We start from the raw sequence: 17,587 nt of genomic DNA, 5'->3' as shown, positions 1-17,587 counted from the left end.
AGAAAGAAGGCATGGTAAAAAAGAAGTACGCAAAAGAATGAAGAGCACAACAGAGAAAGAATAAAGGAAGAAGGTGAGAGAAAGAAAAAGACAGCGAGAAAACAATGGAAGGAAAGAAAGAAAAAAAAGAAGACAAAAAAGTAGAAGAAAAAAGAAGGGAGAAGATCTGGTCAGAGGTGGAATTAAGAAAAGATCCTTGTGGATGAAGAAAGGAGAAAAAGAAAGAAACAGAACAATAAGTAATAACACCAAAAGGAGAAATACAGAAAAAGAATAACAGGGGAGGGAAGATGAAGGCAGAGAAAACAGATAAGACTGAAAAAAAGAAGGGAGAGAAGGAAACAACCAAAGAAAGAAAAACATTGAGACAGATGGAGATAGGACAAAAGAAAAGAAGGAGAGAAGGAGGAAAATTAAGTAAGAGTAGAAGAAAGAATAATAAACGAAGAAAAGAGAAAAACAGAAATTGGAGAAAAAAGAAAAAATTAAAGAAGAAAGGGAAGAATTACTGAGAGACACAAGATTGAAAAAGAGAAGAAAGAAATAGTAAGAAAGATACAAAAAACTGGAAAATGGAGGAAAAATTTAAAATAGAGGTTGAAATGAGAAAAAAGAAAGAAAAATATCAAGAAGAATATTAAGCCAATAAGAAAAAAAGAAAGAGAACTGAAAAAGAATGCACAACAAAGGAGGGAAGGAAAGGGATAGTGTAAACAAATAGGGGGAAGCGGGAAAGAGGGAAAAATAAAGAAAGAGGACAGCAACAAAGAGAGAATAAAATACATTGAGAAATGAAAGAGAGACATACAAGCAAGGAAAACAGAAAGACATGTAAAATGAGGCTAGAAAGAAGTAGAAAAAGAAGAAATTATTTTCAGAAAAGGGTAGTCTGCATCCTCAAGCACTGTCAGCGTTTGAGTAAATCATAGGAACGGGAGCTGTGTTTTAAATAGCTGTGTTATCAGGTGGGCACCTGTATATTCTCAAGCTTGTTGACAGGCAATTATCATATGTGAGCTACTCAATGGCAGTCTGCGAGCTACTAGTAACATGTGATTGATTAGTTGGAGACCATTGCTTTTAATCCACCAATAGGAAACACGCCATTTCCTACTCTTTAAGTCTCGCTTACTTCTGTAACTACATTCCACCTCCTTCGGAGCCCTACATTAACACCTGCACCTGACATTCTATACGTTTTTTATTTTTTTTAAAACATATTTTATTAGGTCTTCATGCAATGCACAAACAATTCACCGATACTTGCAACTTCATTACCTTAGTCTCGCAACACTTGACCAATAATTGTATCCCCATCCAGATTTTGCCTCGCCCTGCCAAGTCTGTGTTAGTCCATCCATTTGTTCCACGTATAGAGTGAGGCCTTTCTAATAGCAAGAGTTATATCCCAGTGAACCCGAGACACAGTTCTACAGGGCTAAATTGTGTTGCTCTTAGCCTATTCAGGCACTGTCAGCCTCTATGTTTCAGCACGGATAAAAACGAACAAAATCCCCCCCTTCAACTCAAACTCCCTGCCCTCTACCCCCCCAAACCCTACCACCTACCTCCCCTCAGACATGTCGCTTTCCCTAGCCGTGCATGTAATGCTGATAATGTGTTCTGCTTACTCCACCCTAGTCCTATGTCAGTAGCCCACATCTCCGCCGGAGGGACACTCCCACTTCCACGCTCGCTCCTCCCATTCTCTCAACTTCCTACCTGTGGTTGCAGTCTCATATAATAAAGAGGGCACCCATAGCCGGCGAGGTCAGTCATCATCCACAGTCGGATTCTTGAGCAAATCCACCAACGCCACCCAGGCTCTCGCTGACTCCCAGAATTTGTTGTTGTCAGCCCTCCGAGCTAATTGGAGGAGGAGCGTCCCCTCGCAATCCGCCCACTTAGTAAAGTCACTTAGCCAGCACGCAACGCTAGGGGCCGTGGCCGCCTTCCAATGGCTAGTGATTTCAGGCTTGGCTAGAACTAACCCCAGGTCTAGGAACTTACTGGTGGTTTTGTTGTGGGAAGTTTGGGGAAACCAGTGCAACAGGCACACCACTGGAGTATTCTGCAGGTCCCTTTCCATCACCTCCGTCAGTTTGGCCAGTACCTCTCCCCAGATTCCCCGAAGCAGCGGACAATCCCAGAACATGTGTATGCATACCGCACCCTCCAGACTGCATCGTGGGCAGGTAGCGTGGGAGCCAAAAAACTCATTAATTTTGTGAGGCGTAAGATACGCCCGATGAAACACATAAAATTGAATAAGTTGGAATCTCGCGTTTCGGGAACATTTCCAGGCCCGTTCCATTAACAATTCCCAAGGTTTCTCCTCTATAGGCGTTCCCAGGTCAGTTTCCCACTTAATATGCAGTCCCTCCAGAGGTGTCCTCAAGCCCTGCGTCAACCTCCGATACAAGCATGTCACCGCCTTGATCCTACCTACAGAGGTGACCACATACTGGCAGGGAAGGAAGACCCGTGGTTTCTCTAACCCTTTTTTCCAGTGCTTGCGCACAGCAGCTGTTAATCCCGTGTGCAAGAGAAAGTCCTGAGCAGGAAGTTCGTGCCTCTGCATGAGGACTTGAAATGGTAAAAGTGCACCATCTTCATACAGATCTCCAATGGAGGAGATCCCCGATTCCTCCCAGTAATGTAGCCGCTGTCAATCTCCTCCATGGGGGAGCTCCTCGCAGAACCACACCGGGATCTCAGGGGCATATGCCGGGCTCCCTTTATTGCATCGTATAGCCCTATACCAACATTGCCTCAGGACCCATAGATCCCTGGATACCTCACGTTCCCGCATAGGGAACGGTAGCAAAATCCGACTCAAGTGACGAAGCTCTAGGTCCCTTCTTCTCTGGTTTGTCTCCATTCCCAGCTTCTCTGCCAGCCGTTGTGTAAGCCATTGGAACTGGGCTGCATTGTAGTAAGCCTCAAATCCGGCATTGCAAAGCCTCCCTCCTGACGCGGGCGCATCATGGTCGGCAGAGACACTCTTCTTCGTCCCGTTCCCCACAGGAAGCTCGAAACCATGGAGTTGAATTAGGCAAAGCACTTTCCAGGTATCCAAATCGGCATGGTAACAAAGTAATAGAGTAAACGGGGGAGGGTTATCATTTTTAATAATGCCACACACCCCGCAACCGACAAAGGCAGGGAGGCCCAGATGTCAAGGTTACTCCTGGTTGAGCGCAGAGCCCTCCCTATGTTACCCTCAAATAAATCACCTGCCTCATGGTAAATTCTAACCCCCAGACCAGACATCCTATAATTTATACCTACATACTGACCAACAACTCCTGCACCACCACTGTCACTCTCAATACCCGCCAAATCATAAGTCTCACAAACTTTACTCTATACAGCTTATCTCAAACATAAACACAACATCCCACACCGATACCCATAACAAATGCAACAATAAAACTGTTCTGCTTTATCTCTGATTCTATTGCAAAATAATGGTATACTTGGTTGTGATTTTTGTAACTATTAAATACATTTTTTGCATATTGTGATCAGAGGTTTTGAATTATGAATACATCTAACACACCTTATACATTAGAAAAACATTAATCTGGTCAAACGGAAAAAGTCATAACATCTCAAATGTTATCCACTCTATTTTTTCTACATTGACAGTAAAAGAAAGAGAGGTTTATTTCACAACTAGAGACAAAAGAAAGCTGTAAATACATAAATCAATTAAAAAGTAAATGAGCATTCATCAAAGTAAATATTTCTTTGTAACAATATGATGCTCAATATATATCTAGGAGAGAAACCGGTGGATTTCAATGCAGGTCTATGATTGTTTCACCTCTTTATATATTTTGCAGAGCCTTTAATAAGACTATAACAAACATTAGGCCCCTGATTTGGAGGTTGGCGTACAGGTTATACCGTTGCAAATATGACGGAGTACCCTGCCCTCCAAGCTTTTGTCCACCTGCCTTATTTACAGGTGGGCAGACTACAACTTTTCAATCAGTGGATTTTTTGATGGCTCAGTCGACCAAAGCCTAGAATCATTTTCTTTTGCCAATCACTGCAAAAAAACTTGCCTGTGAGGGACAGGAAAAACAATAATGATCTCCACACCTTGGGAGAAAACTCCCAGAGTGTGGAAGTCATGAATCTTTTGTTTTTCAGAAACTGCCGCTTCATGGGTTTCTGAAAGAAAAGTTAAATAGTTGGTGAACGGCTGTCAAACCGAGGATGGCCATCCACCAAACCTTTTGTACGTTGATGGAAACCGCTGTGACAGTGGTTCCTTTCAAAGTACAGAGATGATCGCTGGGCAAGAGGTCAGCTTGAAACATAACAACTCAAATACCATTGGGGAACGCAATGTCCTCTGACACCCTGAAGGACACTGCTTTGCCTGTCAAATACAAAATCAGGCCCCAAATTCCATATTTTCACTCCTAAAGAACTTCTGAAATATCTTAACAAAGGTAGCAATATTGTAACACCGAGAATCGGATTCTTCTTTATATTCCACAGGTAGGCAAGGGCTGAGAACACAAAATAGAGTCAATCTGTATATAACAAACTAATAGATTTAAAGGTAAAGCTCTCTCATAGATCTTGATTTGTATTTTGTAGAATGAATTGCCTATTTTAGTACCTGATTTGCACACAGAAATGTGTGTGCATGTCTGTACTGGTTTGTGTGTGTAGTTGTTTATGTGTGTGAGAAACTGAGAGAAGAGAGAGTAAGAAAGGGGATGAGAGTTCGGGGCTGCACTCATTTAAAATCATGGACTAGATTGGCAAAAACCACAGGAGGTAGGTGGTGTTTGTTTTGCAGCAGATTCTGCCAAGGCATGTGCTGGGCCTTTTGTAACAAGCATTGTACTTGCACCCATTTCACCTCCCACACTGTGTCAAGATGTATTACACCATTTGCTAGGAGGCTAGGGCCCATACAAATGAGGGAACACTTTTGTCCAGGTGTTTCTGTCAAATTACTAAGCACTGGCAAAGGCAAACTGGATCGCAGAAGATGTCTAACTCTAAGGGAAGCGGTGCAAAGGTAGCACGCCTACCGAGGCACACTTTGGGAGGTGCTACGGAGAGTCTCAGAAACCCAGTCATCCCCTTGAAAATGAGGTTAAGTAATATACCCACCTCCAAATGTGTTCCGATATGCTGGCAGTACAAAACAGAACAGCAGCTTGGAAGTGCCACACATCTTTCACTGTTGCACCCTCTCTGGCCTCTGAGACTTCAGGACTTCACTAGCAAGGTCATGTTTTTATCAAGATATACAAGGAGATGAAACAACTGTAGACCTATTTCGTAACACACCACATTGTTATTAGTATGTAGTTCATATATTATACCATTACAGTACTGTTGAGTTATTGACATTGTGCTTTATCATGTATTTCCATGCATTTTTATCTAAGACAGTCCATCCTAATTAGAGTGTTTAAAATACATTTGTGTTAGACTTAAAATAGGTAAAATATTTGTAAATATAATCATTCAGTGTTTTTAAAGCCAGTTTACCTTTTGTTCCGCTCAAAAAGATATTGCAGTCTCTAAGGCCAGTATTGTGTTGAAAAGAAGTTAAATATTTCACAACTCATAACCCTAGTATAGATATTTTATAAGTATAAAACACTAAGGTAATCCAGGTCTAGAGAATAGCCAAATAGAATTAATTATTTCTGATGATATATGCCCCATGCCAATACAGAAAGCGACTAGGTCGAATAGCTCGCACCTCTCAGCCTGTACCAAGCAATACATTTGGTGCACATCCTAAATGGTATCAGTCACTTTTGGATACCTCTGCAGTGCAGAAAGACATTCATTTATAAAAAAAAAGAAAAGCCTTTTTGATGTGAAATTAAGAAAAGACAAGAATTTCTGATATTTTGATGGACTTATTTATTCATTCATTGGCGGTACCAATATATTTATAATTTTATTATGACCCATTTTTATCCTGTAAACTTTCTTGCTGCTGGGGGTCAAGAAATCTAAGGCTACAGCCTTATTTTCAATCTGTTTTGGCAACTGCTGGTTCTACTTGGTCTATTTCAAGGAGTGATTACATTGTTGTTATTTGCTCCACTTCTATCTTATTGATAATTGAGTCTTAGGGCCTGATTAGGAGTTTGGAGGACAGGTTTACTCCATAACAAACGTGAGGGATATCCCGACCTCCGTATTACAATTCCATTATATCCTATAGTTGGAACATGTAATATGGCGGACGGGATATCCGTCACGTTTGTGACGGCGTATCCCATCCGCCAAACTCATAATCAAGCCGTTATTGATTTGTTCAAGCATCTCCTGATTCACAATATTCCCTCTATACCTGATCCATGGTACTTAATACTTGTTTTGGATTTGTTTTTCTCCTCTTGTTCGTCACAAATGTTTCAAATTACTAATATTTCCTATTTCTGCATATCTAGGAGAATTCGCCTGAAGTTGAAAGGATGGCTTTAATATGTCAAATTTCTCTTACCAAGTGGATACCACAGTCAATATCTTCTAAGATTGTAAATCTGTTTACGGTGCCTTCTATTCCAGAGGAGATTGTTTTTTGGGCCATTCATCAAATGACAATTCAATACGGTAATTTGAAAAAATACTTTGTTGTTAAACACTGTGCTCTGTGGCAGTCTACCGGATTCTACATTCATTTTAGGTCTGTATGCAAATAGTTTTATCTGTCTATGGCTCATGTCATCACAACACTCAAATACACAGAGTGGGCTCTGAAGCATGTGGCAACATGTTCTTTCAGTTCCCTTACTCCATTGCTTGTTTAAAGTATTTCTACATTTTGTACAAAACCCATAACAGTATGGTGAATTTATGCATTTTACAGTGATGATTGAGAATGGATCAATCACTAGCATTGCATATACAATGCAAATTGAAAGTGGAAAGAAGCCACAGGGTATATTTAAGTTATTTTCTACATATATTTCAAACTGATTGTGGCATTCAGAATAGAGTCCCATGCCCAAGCCTTTGCCATTTCAGCCCGCATAGTTAAAACAATTAATTTTTTAAGGAAGTGACAATTAATTGGAAGGAAATACAACAGCACCACTATGTGTTGCAACCCCATGTCATAATGGTAATTCAAATAAGCTCTAAAACGATTACTTTCTGTACAGTGCTAATTAAAGAAACAAGTATCTCCGTGCTTATGCCATCAGAAGGCTTCAAAATATGGAACTCCAGCAAGAGGCCTTAGAAGTGAATGGTTGCATCTTAAATACAGGTCCACTGACAGCCACTTTTGAAAGATGCAAATGTATTGCTGCTATTTTGGTTATTATGTTCAAATGATACATATTGTTTTAGATTTGTTGAAATTTAGTAATTTCACATTTTAGATTCACATTTTAGCACCACATACCAGTACCAGATGTCCCTTACAGGTTTTGTTTCATTATGTCTCTTCTTGAGGAAAAACTGTTAAAAACTGAAACAGCTCTACACCAACCAGCTACTTAACTATTAAGCCTTTATTTGTACAAGGATTTAGAATTTCTGTAAATGCAGCAACTCTGCTATAATGCCGAACTCCTTCATCACCGTCATAAAAAGGTGCGAGTGAATCCTGGGAAAAGACAATGTGAAACGTTCTTTTCCGCTTATTGCATTACGTTTTATGTTCTGCTGGGTGGAAAATATACAAAGCCAATCATCAAGATTTTTTTACAATATGTTTCATGACCAACACCACCTTTGCAGCAGACTCATCATCTTAAGTTGGTATTAGTGTTTAGTTTAATTAATATTGTTTATCCTATTTTCTCTTACAGGACCGGAAATGGAACCATATCTAGATCTGATTCTCAGAACGCTCTTTCCTGTAATGAAGACTGCTTCTACAATCAACCAGAAATATTGGTTTAGCCTTGGTGTGCACCTGCGCTGGTGGAGCGGTCGGGTTTGGTTTGATGGTTGGGAGAGTGTTGGGACAGGACACCTTTATTAAGTTCACTTTTGTAACATTTCCTGAGAGCACCCTTCATGCAAAGAGATGCAATTTCTTATGTCTGATTGGTGCAGAGAATAACAGTCCCTATTCATCCCATTGTTTTCAACAACTGATTACTTATCTGCATTAAACTTTCATTAGTGGCACAAATCAGAACTCAACTGCAACAATGGTCTGCATAATGTGTAACTCCACTACTTTCTAGTACATTTGCCAATTGGACTGGCATGCTGAGCTGCTGTGTCAAGTTTGCCATGTAATGACTGGAACACATCTCTAGTCTGTATAGTGCACCTCCGGGAAAAACCCTATTCTTTTCAGTAATAAAAAACAAAGGGCTTGATTTAGAGTTCGGTGGACAAGTTGTATCCTATTGTATGTGTAATAAGAGGGACGGGCTATCCCATCACGTTTGTGATGGGATACCATCTGCCACAGCCTGAATCAGGCCTTATGTTGTGAACTTACCTCCCTAGGAAGTGGAGCATTAAAACCTGTAGAAATTGTACATCATTTCCCAGAGGTAATTGTTCACTTCAATGGCACAGACATCTTGTTGCAACCTAGAGCTCGCACAATTGCAAACTAGTCACCGTGTTAAGTAAAGATTTAGACTGGTGCAAATCATGGAGTAAATATATTTTTACCATTTTTGCCTCTTGAAAAATAAAGAATGCAGGAAGCAAGATTTGCTCCCAACTAAACATTTTCAATATTAGGACAGAAAAAGGGGCAATGTGATTTCACACGTTTTGCTATGCTTAATATAGGACATTGAATGAATCAGTGTTTATTTAGATGTGAGATTAAAACCAGTATAGTGTCTTCCTGCCTGATTAGCAGAAGAGTGCAAAATCATTACACCACTTTTTACTCTGGTGATATCTGAACCAGCACTTCTTTGTTAACCACATAAAATGATTCACAAAATTACTGATAAGGAATGCTCGGATGCATCATCTTTTATATTTTTACATACTTTTTTTATTTTGCCAAGAGGGAAAATATCGTCATACAGTAATAACTTGTGCAAAATCTGATTTCTCCACTCTTATTTCATAAACAACAAAACTGTACAAACTAAATTGCTTTGTTGCTAATTGAATGTAAAAAGAACTCTGGTGACACATATTCTGCCTTTCCTTTATTTTAGTTCAATACAATGAGTTGCAGTAATGTGGAATTATTACCATATATTGTCTAGAATGCTTCAAAAGTGCAATAGGATGCATGATCGAAATGGATACCATTACAGTATCTATGAGAGTCATAGAATACCTATGTGAATTGAGTCTAATACCTGCTATAAATCATTTCCTATCAGCAGACGCATTGCACTGTTTTTGCTCAGTATGTCCTATGCACTACCAGACGAGGTGGTACATGTGTAGATTAATGCAACACTTAAGCCTTTGAACTTAACTGTAATTTTTTTTATTTTTGTGCAGTCATTGAGATGTTATCAGGCCAGTTTGCTTCCAGTGTAGACACTCCTCTAGTCACACTTTTCTTTGAAGCCTACTCAACCTGTAAGGTATTTCTTCTTGAAACCATCCCCAGTCTCCAGGAGGTGAGTTGGTAAAGTGGGGAAAGAAGAGAGTGCAGTGGATGAAGGTTTAGAACTGTTACGTTTTGTGAGATAACTGATGCATACACATTGACTACCCCTTCCTCTGCCTTTGCATATATACTTCATTTGATGAAATACAAAAAATATGAAATTCATTCTCTTGACCCAGACTTGTGATCTCTATTTATGTAGATGAATAAAATGTGTAAAAACCTTTATTGTACCTGACCAAGTATCAAATTCCTATCAGGTCAGATATATAAAACAAAATCAAAGCTAAACCATGCTATAATACTTAAGTATTAGGGAACAGTAAGTGTAATAAGTATTTTTGAAAAAGAAAGTGACAGAATTAGATTTTAGGGCAATTTAATAAAATCGCAGCTGCAGTAGTGTATTTTCTATGTCTACCACAACCTGTCCATGAATAGGAGCCAGGGGAAATATATTTTTTTAAAGAGCTGGGGAGAGGGAGAAAATAGAGAGAGTGGGTGGGGAACCCTCATCCAAATAAGACAAGAGCGAAACAAATTCATGGATAACATTTCTATTTTAGAGAATCAGTTTTGTCTATTGGAATATTCTGCCAGTGACAGTAACCACTACCTTTGCATGACAGAATCACTTCCTAGTGAACAGATGTCAAGTGCAGCTGCCTCTCCAGGGAACCCTCTACTTCCACATGTGGCTCATCTTTTCTTAGTAGTTAATGTCTAGTGTGTGGAACTGAAAACCTGGTGTAATTTATCTTAACAGGTCTGGGGGCAGGTCATCACCACTCTGGGACATTTGGCCTCCATTCTGCCAGAGGAGCAACTAGATAAGGAGCTTCCTTGGTTGGTCAATGAAGTTGAAAGGCTCCAGCCCCAGCTGCCTGCTGATATGGCATTTCGTTTGCTCACGGTGAGTGTGACCTTTATTTGCTGTCCATGCTTGCCACTTCAACCAATCCCAAATGATCCACTCATAATGAACACTGTATCTCATAATGAGAGATTAGCTGCAATGAAACACTACATTATTGAGAAATATGGGTTGAATACAGAACTACAGGATTCCATTGGTGAGTTAGTTACACCACAGGTGGAGTTGTGAGATGGTTCAGGCCTCCATCATGTGTACATTGGGCCAACATATTGGCATTCCGCTCCCAACAGTACCAATGTTGTGGGTATCAGAAATTTTGGGATGTAGGAAAAATGTATGATTCCAAGTTTGCCCCTTAGGTAACCCTGAGAAATAGAACCACACCTATACGGACAGTAATTCCCCACTATTTGACACATTCACGCCTGGTAATTATTTCAGTTTTGAGCTGGTGTATTGTTTTGGGGGAGATGAAGGGATTACAGGGAATATAGTTTTCCAACATTAATTCCAAATACTGAACCAGCTCAATTGTGATTAGTACACAATCCATGAAGGCAGCCAGAGAAGCAAAATGCACATTTGTATTTGTTACGTATGAAATCGGGATTAATAAAGGAGAAATGTGGACCGAAGCAATTGTGCTAGATTTTAAATAAACATCAACGGTGCTGAAATTTGCTTCACCTGTTGTTGTGATACTGGGTAAGTAAAATTGGTTATAGAAGTGAAATTGAGCATACTGACGCTCCATCTTGATGCATTAATCATAACAAAACAGCAGATCTTCAGTCACTAGAGCCCTGACATAGGTCCCAAGCAGTAATTGGGCTTACTAAAGCCCTAGTGACCTCTTATAACAAACAGTGTGCCATTGCATTTTCTCTAGTCTGAGAGGCTGCTTACACCCTGTGAAATACAAGTACATTTACAAATGACCTTCACTAAGGAGCCCCATGACTTTGCATTGCACTCCTGGTGACCGAACATACAGGTAAAACAGTGAAGTCTTAAGAGGAGCACTGGAAATGTATCATGTTGGTAATCAATAATGTGTTGGAATTATAGAATACTACTTTTAGTTGCTATAAAAATAAATATTAGCAAAGGAAAGAGTCCGTAGTTAGAGACGTGCGAACTGTATTAGCTGAAGAAGCTAGAGTGACGTAGACCTTGGTGGACACACTATTAGAATTATTACGTCTCCAATCTGCCAATTTTCATTTCCACAGAACTATTGTTTTTAAGGCTTGAGAATTGTAGATTAATGTTGAGGCTCTAAGTGGAACAGTTTCTGCTAGGTCTGAGCACTTACAGTTAAAAGGACAGGATGTTCAAATTTCCTTACAAGTCCTTCTTTTGACAGTCTCCACTTGTAATAAAAATTTGAATACCAGCTACAAACATAAAAACATGACAGAATTTTGTTGTATGGCATATTGACCATATACATAATTTGAGGTTGTTCCCCCAATGAGTCTTACAAGCCTTCATTGCAGGTGATCATTCTCCTCATTAGCATCTGTGTAGCTAAATGTGTTCCTAAAACTGCTTTTAGTCGTCACCCATCTTCTGTGTTGCAGCTCCTGCCTCCACGTTGCCTTTGATTCTCATAAGCGAACACTATACTTTTAGGCTCCTCTGTACTCCCATGGTTCACAGTGTGCAGGGGTGCAAGAGGGACATTGAGCAATCCTGGTCCACAACTGTTAATAGTGAAACAGATGTAGCGGCGCATACATGGATCAACGTTTTAGAGGAGCACCCCAATTATGTCTGTATTTTACTATCTAACAGGAAAAAATGGCAAAATGTATTTCCAATAGTGTTCATACACCCATGCTACATCTAAGTGTGCCCTTTGGCTTGAGGGTGTATTTTGCTGGCTTTGGATGAGACTACATTAGTGGAGTGTGGATCACTTGGAGAAGCAGGCAGATAACTAGAGGACCTGTAGGAGGAACAGGGAGAAACAGGAGGGTGAAAGGGAGGTCAAACAGAAGAGGAGGACAAGGGAACAAAACTCTCCAAAAAGTTCAGTACAACTGAATGGAGGAGGAGGAGGAGAAGGAGGACCAAGATCACTAGCAGGATTAGGAACACACGGAACTGGATTTCCAAGATAATGAAGAGAAAGCAATAGCAGGAGGACCATGGAAAAACCTGGAGGATCAGGCTGCCAAAAACCACAGTCGACCAGGATGACTGAGACCCCAAGGACATAAGGCCCAGCATGCCTAAGACAAAGAGGAGGATCAGTAAAACCAGGAGAATAAGTAGAATGAAGTAGACCAGAAGGACCAGAACCAGGAGGCCAAAGAGGAGAAGAAGTACAAGTAGCCACTTTATTAAGCGCCATAGAAGCCAGAAACTAGCTGACTCCAAACCTTTTCGGTGGTATAACAATGAATGTAGGCAAGCAAGAATTGCCCTTGGCAATGCTATCAGGGTTGGGGAAATGGGTACTGTCCGTACTGCAAGATATGAATACAAAAGAGCTATCCATAAAGCCAAGTGCCTATGGGATGAGCTTAGATGGCAGGACCTATAGAAGCTAATTTGCAGAATAATACCATATTAGTCTGGAATATCATTAAGTGAGGCAGAGGGGTCAACCTGATCAGCCGCTAATTCATGTCTCTCATGAAGGATGGGTTAATTACTTTGGGCCCCAATATGCGCATAACCCTTTAGATTATCAAATGGAAGAAGTTAGTTATGTTTTTTATACTGATGAGGCTTTTAATGACAAAGACGTTTTAGCAGCTCTTAGTGCAGTTGCTGGAGGTAGAGCGCCAGGACCCGATGGTGTCCCTGCGGATGTGTTCCTCTATGACAAAATACGATGGGGTAGATACATCTTGTTGATGGCAAATGCAACGGCCCAGGGTGCCCCGATCACGGTTTCCTGGAAAGGGGCCGTGATAATTCCAGTATATAAAAAAGGAGATAAAACTCAACCAGGGAACTACAGACCTATCAGCTTGATGGATACAATTCAGAAGGTAGTTGGGAGGTTGATCCTGAAAAAAATCTTAGATTGGATTGAAGAGAATAGTATATTGCCCCCTTTCCAAGAGGGTTTCCTTAAATACACTAGCACCATTGATCAAGTCATTCATTTTATTCTTTCATAGTGGAAGACTGTGACATTGGGCAAGGGCAGCCTTTATGCTGCCTTTGTCGATCTACGTTCAGCTTTTGACCTTGTCCCCTGTTCCCGGTTATGGGTGACGTTGAGGGAATTAGGCCTTTCGGACGAGATCCTAACCTTCGTAATGAGGCTGCACGAGGGCAATCATGCTAGAATCCGCTGGGGAGGGCAGGGTAGGGTCACCACCCAGTTTCCGGTTGAACGAGGGGTACGGCAAGGCGGTACCATGGCACCAACGTTATTCTCTTTGTATATTAATGGAATAGTGGACCGCTTGTTGCCAGTGAATACAGATGCCCCTTCTCTAGCAGGTGTAAAAATTCCGATTTTAATGTTTGCAGATGACACATTAATTATTTCCAAGCCTCCTAGTGGCCTCCAGTGAGCTCTATCAATTTTTGAAGATTTTTGTGCTGCTCGAGGCCTGGAAGTTAATGTGTCAAAAGTGAAATTCATGGCTTTTAATCTGCATCGAAGTTTTAAGGGGAGGGTTTTATGAATAAACAACCACTTGAACTGGTCAGGGCTTTTACCTATTTGGGTATACAGTTAGAGAAGAAACTTAAGTGGGACTGCCATATCGATTTAGCAGCCCTGAAACATCGACAAGTTACGGGAGTTTTAAGTCTGGAGCATAAAAGGTCTCTAAAAAAACAATTAGACCAGTCCTCCAAGTTTATGAATCTAAATCTGTTAGCTCCGCTCTTTATGGCGCCGAATAATGGGTGTTTGAGAAAGCAGCACCTTTAACTCTTTTTTTTATTTTTTTATTTTTTATAAACCTTTATTTGTACAGAAAGGATATACAAATCTGGGCCTACAACCAATCCGGCCGGCCACGACACAATTTAGCAATCAAAAAATCCAGAAGGAAAATATACAGAATCAATCATAATGGAGCGCAATCAATACAGCCCAAAAAGGGGGAGGGGGGGAAGGATCTGGACGGCCCGCAAACAGGAACAAAGAAGGTTAATGTTTATAATATCACAATAAGGAGTATAACAGGCTCGGTTACAGCATAAACGAATCCGGGTTCCCCAAAGCAATCAGTGGCTACAAAAAGGCGAAAGGGCAGCAACGCGGAGGAGTGGCACTACAGTATACATCAGTACGAAAACAGATGCGGTTAACACAAATCAATATTCAATTAGACTCATCATATACACACCCACCACCCAGTAGCACATCGGAAACAGAACAGAGGAACCGGAATATCGACATCAGTAGAACTAACCCGTCATACTAACCTTTGGGAGAGAAAAAAGGGAAGGGAAGAGGGGAGGGGAAGGAAGAGGGGAAAAGGAAAAATACAGACTGAAAAAGAAGAACGCCGCGCCGATACAAGCACCCCATAGCAAGCACACATAAAAGAGCAGGATTATTAGCAACGAGGAGGGGATGGGAGTCGCAATGGAAATGCGGCATAATCACAAGAAGGAGAGCAGTGATGATAATGACCCAATCCCAAGCATACCAAGGGAGGCAGGGACAGACGCGGCGCTCTTATAAGAGACACAAAAGGGCCATAGAACTAAGAAAAATAAAACCCGCAGATAAGACCCATCCCACCCATCCCACCCAGCACCCCTGCAGAAGGCTACGGCCTACCCCCCGAGCAGCGTGCCTGTCGCCCTAAATCAGAACCTGAAATGCAGCAGAGACAAGAGAGAGAAGAGGAATAAAGAGACAAAAAGAAGGACATGAAGACAGAAAGACATAGGAGGGAGGAGCAAAGGAGCAGAGACAAAACGGTCGGCCTCAGCCCTCCGCCCAACCATACAATCGTAATACTTTTAAAGGAAAACGACACAATCTCGAGCGTCAGAGAAATTACAAGAGGGTCACCCACAGCACTATGTATACGGGCAACTGCGCCACGGATCTGTACACCAGCAGTCTACCGGGAGCATAGTATCTCACCCCAGGCCTTTCTTAGCCACAATTACCACCCACCACATGTCAGCGGGAAGTGAGCAACATGGTGTGGGGCAATCATACGAACGAGAAAAATTCCGATAAAAATGTAGGCCAGGGAGGTCAAACCATAGGCAAGAGAACAAAGGTCCGGGCATGCAGTTCAGGTGTCCCAACAATGTTAACAAGGGCAATAAAAGACAGAAGTTCAGTCTTGCCATCCGGGAAAGCGGGGGTTTTCTTGCAGTACAGAAACATGGCCTCATCAAGGCAAAAATATGCAGCAGTCCACCATGCTTCTCGGGCACTCGGGTAGGATCGGGCCCCAGCACCATATCCAAGTCCCCGAACTCCAAACATTGAAGCGCAGAAGGTTCCGAAACCACTTGCTTGCATACCTGTTGACGGACAGCGGCATGAACCCTCGTCATGATCGAGGGGGGCGAGGCAGTGGTAGCATGTAGACGAGAAGGAACCACAAAGAACCGTCCATTTAAGATGGCGGCGGACCGCACCGATCCCCCAGGGGCACCAGGGGCCAAGGCTGCAAGCAAGGATCGTAGTGCACCAAGAACATCGCCAATTGTAGGCTCACGTACACATGTCCAGGCCCCCGTGCAGTCCAGCATCCCAAGTCCGCCGTCCTGAGGATATCCGCGGCCTAGCTCGACGGCCGCCATTTTGTAGTTTCAGCCTCGTCACCACCCTCCGCGACTCTCGGAGCAGTCCCGCTGATGCGGACCCCCGCAGGTATTAAGGGGGTCCCAGCAAGGGCAGCCTTGGTGCAGAAAGGAGAGCCACCAAAGTCGGGGGTCCCCCTGTACTATCGCTGGCGTGTCTGACGAACAGAGTCCGGGCGCAAGGCTCCAGGGTGGATGGACGGAGCAGCGGCGGGGGGACCCCTTCACACGATCAGTCCTCGGAGCACCGCGCCCCGCACCAGCCTCACGGCCGCCAAGGCGAGCCCGGATCAGGACCACCAGGATGCTCGCACAATGGCCTCTCGCCAGTGGCTCACGCTCTCGGCCGGGGCCGACGTTTACATCAACGCCGGGCTGGGTCCAATAGGCGAGACCCTGGTCCCATCACCGCGGAGGCCCCGATCCCACCGGGGCATAACTTCGGAACCGCGGCACGCAGGAGTCTCCAGGTCAGACGGTGAGTAGGAGCAACACTTTACGTTTCTGTTTCTGCTCGAGTGTGTCGTTTCGGGGCAGGATATGCAGCAGGATATGCGAGTCAGGCCATCAGGCTGACGGAGCCGAGCTAGAGAGCGACCATTACGATCGCGAGCTTGGCTCCTCCCCACCTTTAACTCTTTCTGAAAATAAGTTCCTCTGTAGCATTACCAATCTCTCAAAAAGCACCCCTCTTAAGCCACTTAGATATGATTTGGGTAGAAAAGCTATTATTGATGTCGCCAAGTTGCGTCCGATTTTATATTGGCGCAGGTTGTGAACAACACATGAACTCTCATCATATGCCTCAGGTTTTCTGGATGTAATAATATCTGATGCCTTCCATGAAATTGGTTGGTTAAGAGGTGTTAGGAATAGCCTGATTGGCCTGGGAATGAGAATGCTATGGGAGAACCCATTAGAGGCTTCCCTCTGAAAACATCCTAAAAGAGAAGTATTGGGAGTGGGCTGCTTTTAATGCTTGGAGTAACTCTGACTCATCTTCTATGGTGGGAATCTTCTTAGAAACAAAACTCACACCCAGATTAGAATCCTATTGGGATAATATCACCAGGCCAAGAGATAGGGAGCTTTACTTCCAACTCAGGGCCGGCTCCTTACCTTTAAACTCCCTTATGTCCAGGTGGACTCCCACAAGTGATAACATCTGTCCTGCCTGTGGGAGTCATAGCGAAACAGTTGCCCACCTGCTTATTGCCTGTCCCGCCTATGCACTCCCTAGGCGAGTTTGGCTGGCTCCAGTGTGCAAACTACTTTGCACATTTAGGTGCGCCGAAGCGGAAAGGCTTATGCGCACCAGCACTTTACCATTTATCACAATAGCGGTAGCCAAATACCTAGGATGGGCGTGGGCTATAAGGCTGAAACCTAAATCTGGGTAATTTTTT

At 42.5% G+C, this 17,587-nt stretch overlaps 2 protein-coding genes across 3 annotated transcripts in view; both read left to right on the top strand.

Annotated features, from left to right (window-relative positions):
• LOC144768625 (uncharacterized) overlaps positions 1–9,580 on the top strand; it is a 74,673-nt gene extending 65,093 nt beyond the window's left edge. Inside the window, exons 5-7 of the mRNA XM_078652435.1 lie at positions 6,447–6,609; positions 7,815–7,913; positions 9,442–9,580. Of these exons, the coding sequence (XP_078508561.1) occupies positions 6,447–6,609; positions 7,815–7,913; positions 9,442–9,575 (396 nt within the window). The 3' untranslated portion in view covers positions 9,576–9,580. The remainder of the gene's footprint in view (positions 1–6,446; positions 6,610–7,814; positions 7,914–9,441) is intronic.
• Positions 9,581–10,336: 756 nt separating this feature from the next.
• LOC144768624 (maestro heat-like repeat-containing protein family member 2A) overlaps positions 10,337–17,587 on the top strand; it is a 70,277-nt gene continuing 63,026 nt past the window's right edge. For both annotated transcript variants that reach the window (XM_078652433.1, XM_078652434.1), the window contains exon 1: positions 10,337–10,466. In XM_078652433.1, the coding sequence (XP_078508559.1) occupies positions 10,446–10,466 (21 nt within the window). In that variant the 5' untranslated portion in view covers positions 10,337–10,445. The remainder of the gene's footprint in view (positions 10,467–17,587) is intronic.

The sequence above is a fragment of the Lissotriton helveticus genome, chromosome 7 (assembly GCF_964261635.1).
Source record: "Lissotriton helveticus chromosome 7, aLisHel1.1, whole genome shotgun sequence".
NCBI lineage: Eukaryota > Metazoa > Chordata > Amphibia > Caudata > Salamandridae > Lissotriton > Lissotriton helveticus.
The sequence above is the reverse complement of the archived record's forward strand: the minus strand, read 5'-3'. Positions and strand labels throughout refer to the sequence as shown.